Raw genomic sequence first — 7195 nt, 5'->3', positions numbered from 1 at the left:
TTATATTTATTTATATTTGTTATTATTATTATTATTAGCGTATAAGCGGCTTAAATGAACTGTTCTGATCCACAATATACCAGATGGCGGCGGTAATGTCACATTTCGTTGTTTGCCAACCGCCAATACAAAACATCAGAAAGAAGAACACGAAGAAGAAGTTGCTTCGTAGGCGGTGTTGAGCCGAATAATGTTTCCCTGTCGATACGTGTCCCCCCCACCCCCCAACTAAGAGCGGATAGTTGTCATCCTCTTCCCCTAAAACATTGTCTGTAAAGATAATTCTGACTGTATTAAATACAAACGTAAAGAACGTGGCTACACAGAACATGTGTACATGTTATTTGTTATATATATATATATATATATATATATATATATATATATATATACTATTTCTTGATGACTGTACAACATTAGCTTTTCTTGATCAAAGCATTCCTTTAAAGGTGATTTTTAAATACCTGGAGAGTGAGGCAGTTATATGCTTCTTCCACAATGTGTAGCCTATATATATTAAACAAACCTGTGTCCTATTTAAATCCCGTGGAGCTGTTTCTGTACCTCTTTACCCTGACGGAGACGGAGTATCGAAACGTTGGTAAATTATTAATGTATTAAATATATTTTGCATCGAGTGTGCGATAATTTTTTCCCCCCTGTACACTTGTGTTTTCACCTCTCCAACACTGGTGTGCGTTCACAGTCCGCCCCCCCTGACTAAACAGAATTAAACCCGAACCCACCTCAACCGCCGAGGGGGGCGCTATCACTTGAACTAGGAGGAAAACGCCGCTCGATGGAGGATCAGATTGAGACGCACCAGCACCACCTCTGCGGATGATTTGACCGACCTTCCCAAGTCCTTTTTTTTTTTCTTTTTTTTCTGTCAGGCAACCAGGAGGACCAGGGCTGGCCCCGCACAATCCGGCTCCGTAGAATGGGGAATCTGGCGCTCTTCACCGGGTAACATAATAATATGTTGCTGTGATGTTGCTGCTTGTGTGAGTCCTGTTATGCGGAACTTGCATCCGCATTTAATAAAATAAATGTCGGCTGATACTGTGCTACGTCCTCCTGAGACCCGGTAACGCGATCCTTTGGATGCCATTTTTGCTCCAGTTGCACTTTGTTGCGTCGGTGAAAGGCACGCGTAATAGTATCTCTTCACAGCCCGGCTTCGTTTCTGTGAACTCAATGCCCCCCCCCCCTTTTTCATCTGCACAAGATGGAAACCCTTGATTGTATCCTCCCTTAATATTTCAGACGGTATCACACAGATCGTGGGTGACATGGCAATCTAAATCCATTTAATTGTTTGTATGTAGAGGACATGTTAATTGGTAAAGTGCAAAATAAATGTAAAGTGGGCCTAATACTAGTCTATAAATAGATGATGATGAATAATAGCCCAAAAGACAAGAAGATGATCGAATTTCATTAATTCCAAATGTGCCAGAGATTGATTGAAGTATTAAGTGTATAAGTAATACTGACACCAGTGCAAACATTGAATAGCAATACGATGAAGATAAATATAGTGAAACAATTCATCAAGAATAGAACATTTTAATTACAACACAAGATTAAAAACAAGAGTAAAAATATAAAGGTTAGAAATTTAAATGGAAAAGTATTATTGGCAATGGTATTGAAATGTTTTCAAAAAAACTGGCATGTTTTTATTGTATATGTAAAAATAACTGCACCACCCAGCCTTTCATTTTTCCGGGTCTCAGGGGGAAGATATATTTCTCTGTCTTCTCTGTCAGAATGTGATTTATTAAATCTGAGGTTTGTTAATCTTTCCAGTCTCTGCAGGAGTGACGCAACCATGTCTGAACAAGTCAACCAAGCAAGGTTCATAACCAATAGGATCAGCGAGGGGATAACTTATTATTACACTCCCTTCTTGGTGGCAGAGGAACAGACAGTATTTGCTGCCGAAGACTCTCAGACTTCCACTGCACTTTGCCCCAACTCCTCCCCGTCTCCCTCCGCTCTGCCCGTCAGCGACTCCTCCTCTGCAGATCCTTCCTCCTCTCCGTTGCTCTCAGATTCACCTTCACGCACACCCGCATCCTCTCAAAACCAATCAGACTCCTCATCCACTTCGCGTCCTCTTCTTCTCTTCTTCTCCTGGCTCGGTGCCCGGCCAGCGGCGGTGGGCAAATACAGGGACCTCTACCTGGACCGTGGCATGGATGTCCTCCTGGTCCAGAGCAAAGTAATGCACTTCCTGTGGCCTCGATGGGGGCTCGACTACGGGATGGAGGTGTTGAAGGTCCTGGAGCAGCCTCAGTTCTCAGAGAGGGCGGTGCTGGTCCACGCCTCCTCCATCGGGGGCTTCACTTTCACGCAGACACTCATCAACGTTGCTCAAGGACGGAAACAACATGCAGGCCTGGACCAGAGGGTGATCGGGCACATCTATGACAGCTTGGTGGTCGGCACTCTGGAGCACATGGCGATAGGTGTGTTAAGGCTGTATATAAAGATTTTCATTTTAATTATTGGTTCATCTTTTATTTTTTTAAGCATAAATTAGTTTACAAAGTCTCCCAAAATAGTGAAACATTCCTGTCACAGTTTCCCAGACCCCAAGGCAATGCTTGAAGAAAAAAATAAAAAGTCCAAAACCCAAAGATATTTATTTTATTATGATATAAAGAAACTAAAGGCAGCAAATGCTCAAGCTTGAGAAGCTAGAACTGGAGCATTTTGGCTTCTTTGCTCAATGAAATGATTATAATTATTATTCAATGAGCAACATTGCTGTTAAGTAATTTACTAAAACTGCAACCAACAGTTTTTATTATTAATTAATCTGCTGATTATTTACCAGATTTCATCTTTTGGTCTACAAAACAGTGAAAAGTACCCATTACAGTTCCACAGTTACCAAGGCAATCTCCTCAAATATTTTGCTTTATCCTTCCAACAGTCCAAAACCCACCGACTAATGTAAGATAAGGAAAAGCAACATAATCTCTCATTTAAGAAACTGGAACTAGGTAATGTTTGACTTTTTCTTTCATGGGAAATGTCTTAAATGATACATCAAAATATTTGGATACAGGATGTCATCATCTCTGATGTGCATCACAAATAAACACCCATACACCTTATTAGAAATTGTAGGAAAAACACATGTGATTGTACTAGTTATGAAATATTAACCCTCTTGATTATTTACTCTCTCTTGTTGTTATTCAGGCCTTGGAAAGACTCTGGTTCCACGGCTAGAGAGCTTTGTCAAAAACGCCGCAATGCTTTACTTCTGGCTCTTCAAAAAACACACGGCAGACATCTACGACAACAGCATCCAGGCTTTCTACGACAGCCCAATTACCGCACCGGCCCTCTTCTTCTTCAGCGAAAACGACGCCATGTGCGACACGGCTGACATGGAGAAGTTGATTGACCACTGGAGGATGAGGGGCGTGACTGTGGAGAGCAGGAAGTGGAAGGTGTCGAAGCATGCCGCCCACATGCGATGCCACCCAGAAGACTACCTCTCTACGCTGGAGAAATACTTAAAATCCCTTGCCATCTCCTCCTCCAGGGCAAATGTTAGGGGCCTAAATGCGTAGTTTGACAGATTTTGACGCTTCATGATTCCAAACATAATTCACTGGGATCTTATCTTGCAGCTGCAGCATAATTAATGGTGTAATTTACCAAAGACATTTTGTCTCTCCTTCTAAGCATCCTAATTTGTTTGACTTTGTTGTTTTGATTTCAGCTAAAGTTACATTTAAAGTGATATGCACTGTTTATTAATTGATTAATGTGAATTCTTGTGATGCTTTCATTGCACAGGAAGTGTTATTTATTGAATTATTGTTGCACCTTAGTACCAGATCTGGTAGTTGTACTTACCATGTGTGGTTGTTGCACTTGGATACCAGACCTGGTTTTGCACAATATGTGGAATACAACTTGTAGAGCTCTAATGAGTGTCCTGGGACAGAGGATGTCGCATGTGTACGGATTGTAAATCCCTTTGAGGCAAATTTGTGTTTTTTGATTCTGGGCTATACTAAATAAATGTAATTAAATTGCATTGTTCCTGTTTTTTTTGTTTGCTCTATTTATTTCAGCAGAAAAGCAACACTATACATGTATGTAATCCGTACATTTCGGATACACATGGTGCATGATGGGGTATGTTCGCTTGTGAGGGTGAACTATGGTCTGTTTAAAGAGAACCGGTCAGGCGACAAGCGCTTTTGAACAGGCATGATGTCGGGCAGCTAAAGGCAGAAATAGCCCAGGAGAGGGAGAAGCTCGGGTGCTCTTAATACAGCCATGGGTATACATCATGGCCAGTGAGCGGAGGATCAGAGGAGCAAGCCAGGAAACCTAAGGTGCGTCTCTATTTACTAAACTGGTCAAACAGGTGGTGCAAAACATGGCCGACACTGCAGCCAGTAGGTCAAAGAAAGGTGAGGGACTGGGGTAAAGTACAGTGCAGAATCGTAAACTTTAAATGGTGCTGGGAAACTGCTTTATGACAGATTTCAGAATCATATTAATTACAAAACTTGTAAATAATCAAACTTTATTACTTTTTGGTCATGGATTTGTGCTTATTCAAATAGCCTACTGTATGTACTGTACAGTGTGCGGTTGTATAGCTACCTTTGTTCTTAATGGTAAGTTTTCTGAGTGGATATTACCAATACTGCTTTTCCCACATGCCCCTATGGAATGTATACACGGCAGTGACTGACCTTCTTTTGCGCAGATGCTTCTTTCTGAATTCATCCCTTAATTATTCATCCCTCTGTTTTAACGTAAACCAACGCTTGATTGAATATGACCACTGCTTACTTGTGTATATCTTATGTGTGAGGAATGAGGTGTTCAGTGTACTGTAATACTTCACAGGTGTAGGTGTGTGTGTGTGTGTGTGTGCGTGCGCGTGTCACAAAGCCGCTCTGCATGATGATGTTGGTATTAGTGAGATTTTATGTGGGACAGAGTTCAACTGTTACTGGCACATTCTTGTGATTTGCACAGATGACCTCTGTAGTAACCGACTGAGATTTAGATTTCAAAATGAACATAATGAAAATGTGTAATTAAAGAGTTCACTGTATCAAATTATTAACAACAATAATAATAGAATCATTTTCTTTCAGTGTCGCCTATATGGGAGTGTAACACTGTTAGCATCGGGGTCAGCAGCTCTCCAACACTGGTGTACGTTCCCCTTCTCTCTCATTCTGAAACCCATTTTGGAGGACATGAACATGTGCCATCGTCAGATCTGGTCACCAACAAACTTTAAGTGACTAACTTTTTCACAGTGGGCCCTAGTTTATTGTCAGTAATCACAACATCAATACTATTATTATTGTTGCAGACACAGTTATTGTGTTACACTATATATATATGTTCTGCAGAGAATATAAATGTTTCCTCTGCAGACATGTCAGCGGATGAATTATATTTATCAGTCACTATATCTGTTTCCGAGAACTTTGATTAACTTGAATAGTTTTGTTAAAGGAGCGAGAATCATAAAACGTAGCTTGCCAAAACAAACAGTTTAGCCCTGATGTCGGAGGAACAACGTGATGCAGATGGAAATTCTGAAGTAGATGATGCACAGATGGGACGTAGGGAGGAGCAAATTATTAGAATGCCGGCTTTTGTTCAATTCCAGTAAGCTGACATTGGACAGGGCTGACTCAGTTTGCCCCCCCCCCTTTGGTGAAAACATTCAATCGTTCAGTGCACCAATGTCACAGCTGTGGTTTAATACAAATAATTAAGGAATGAGGATGATGTAGACATAAAGCTCCCTTCAGGATCAGACATCACTGACAGATTTGTCTAAAGTTCAGTTATAGACGATGTATTTTCCTTGGAATCTTGCAGAATTAACAAAAAATAAATAAAATCGGTCATTAAAATAAGGTATTTTGCAGTCATGGTATCTGGTGTGGTCAATGTCTTGCATGGTTCGACTTACCTTTAATCAACCAAATTTCAATTTTTGGCTTTGAACTTGTTCACCTTCATTCAAACCAAAGTAGTTTTACTCACATTTTTTTAGCCACACTGGCGTCATGGCTGTAAAGGTGACAATGTCGGTCGGTCGGTTGTTCGGTCGGTCGGTACCCTTTCCTCTTGCACCACCAGGTTTTTTGTTTTTTTTTAGCAAAATGAGCTATTGGATGGATTGTCATGAGATTTATACACATTATTGTCTCTTATAGTGGCATGCTAAAGTTTTTGCTCCCAGTTTTTGCATAAGTGCAGCCTCACAGAGCTGCTAAAGCATGGCTGGGACTCTTAGTCTTAATGATGTCTTTTGCTTTTATGTAATTAAAAGCTAACTCTTAAGGTAGTGATTGTATAGAAGTCTATGAGAAAGTGATCATACTTCTCACTTGATTTACTACCTCAGTAAACATTGTGAACATGAGTTTCTGGTCTCAATTGCTAATGATGTTCATTTAGCGAATCATGGTCCATTTAGATGAAAATAGTCCATGAAGCGGTGTATGCTTTATTTGGCTACCTTGTCATTGACAGTTCGGTCTGCGTTTTGATCTTAGAACTTTGACCCTTTCACATTGTGTTTTCAGTTCATGAACGTTAATTGTAACCTTTTGGGTAGCCTAGAAATGTCTTTTTACAGCGACCGGTTGTGTTCCCTGTCGTGTCACTTCTGGTTGCAAAAAGACCCCAACGGCGTGACGGCCAAAAGGCCAAACTCAAGGCTTCAAAACTAGTCCACAAACCAATGGGTGTCATCACGGCAACTACGTCCACTTCTATACAGTCTTTGGTTCTCTTTTTATATTTTCACAGTTACCTAACTCTATGTGGATCTTGTACACCAAGATAACTGATGACTACTACAAAACTACTAGATGTGCCAGATTATTTTTATTTTTTTTGCGTCATCTCCAGTGGCCTAATTGAAAACACAATATTGTTGCCAGTCCCACCAGCAGCACGAATGACTGGAACAAGATTTATCTTCCACTGAGTCCGCTCAAAGAACTTCAAATATCTTTTATGAGTGGGATTTTTCGCAATTAAATTTAATCACATCATTGAGTTGAAACCAAATAATTGGCAGTGCTTCACAAAAACGCCAAGACACAGAGCAGATCATTGACAAACCAAAAGCCAAGAATAGCCTCAGACGGCATATTTTGTTACACCAAATGAG

At 40.6% G+C, this 7195-nt stretch overlaps 1 protein-coding gene across 2 annotated transcripts; it reads left to right on the top strand.

Annotated features, from left to right (window-relative positions):
- Positions 1 to 776: 776 nt before the first annotated feature.
- LOC116389974 (transmembrane protein 53-like) lies at positions 777 to 4062 on the top strand. 2 transcript variants are annotated; one of them, XM_031859147.1, is made up of 3 exons: positions 777 to 1004; positions 1813 to 2474; positions 3217 to 4062. In XM_031859147.1, the coding sequence occupies exons 1-3, from the start codon at positions 991 to 993 to the stop codon at positions 3591 to 3593; spliced, it is 1053 nt and encodes a 350-aa protein (XP_031715007.1). In that variant the 5' UTR covers positions 777 to 990; the 3' UTR covers positions 3594 to 4062. The 2 variants fall into 2 exon arrangements, with proteins under 2 accessions (XP_031715007.1, XP_031715006.1); XM_031859146.1 differs by having other exon boundaries at positions 778 to 966.
- The last annotated feature ends 3133 nt before the right edge of the window (positions 4063 to 7195 follow it).

Source organism: Anarrhichthys ocellatus, unplaced genomic scaffold (genome assembly GCF_004355925.1).
Source record: "Anarrhichthys ocellatus isolate YVR2014 unplaced genomic scaffold, GSC_Weel_1.0 scaffold21, whole genome shotgun sequence".
Classification (NCBI taxonomy): Eukaryota; Metazoa; Chordata; class Actinopteri; order Perciformes; family Anarhichadidae; genus Anarrhichthys; species Anarrhichthys ocellatus.
The sequence above is the reverse complement of the archived record's forward strand: the minus strand, read 5'-3'. Positions and strand labels throughout refer to the sequence as shown.

Bases quoted from the DNA above. Each gene is read 5' to 3' on its own strand.
- LOC116389974 (XM_031859146.1), top strand. From the start codon at position 941: ATGGGGAATCTGGCGCTCTTCACCGG. The intron at 967-1,812 runs GTAACATAATAA...TAATCTTTCCAG, and splicing joins AATCTGGCGCTCTTCACCGG to TCTCTGCAGGAGTGACGCAA. The intron at 2,475-3,216 runs GTGTGTTAAGGC...GTTGTTATTCAG, and splicing joins TCTGGAGCACATGGCGATAG to GCCTTGGAAAGACTCTGGTT.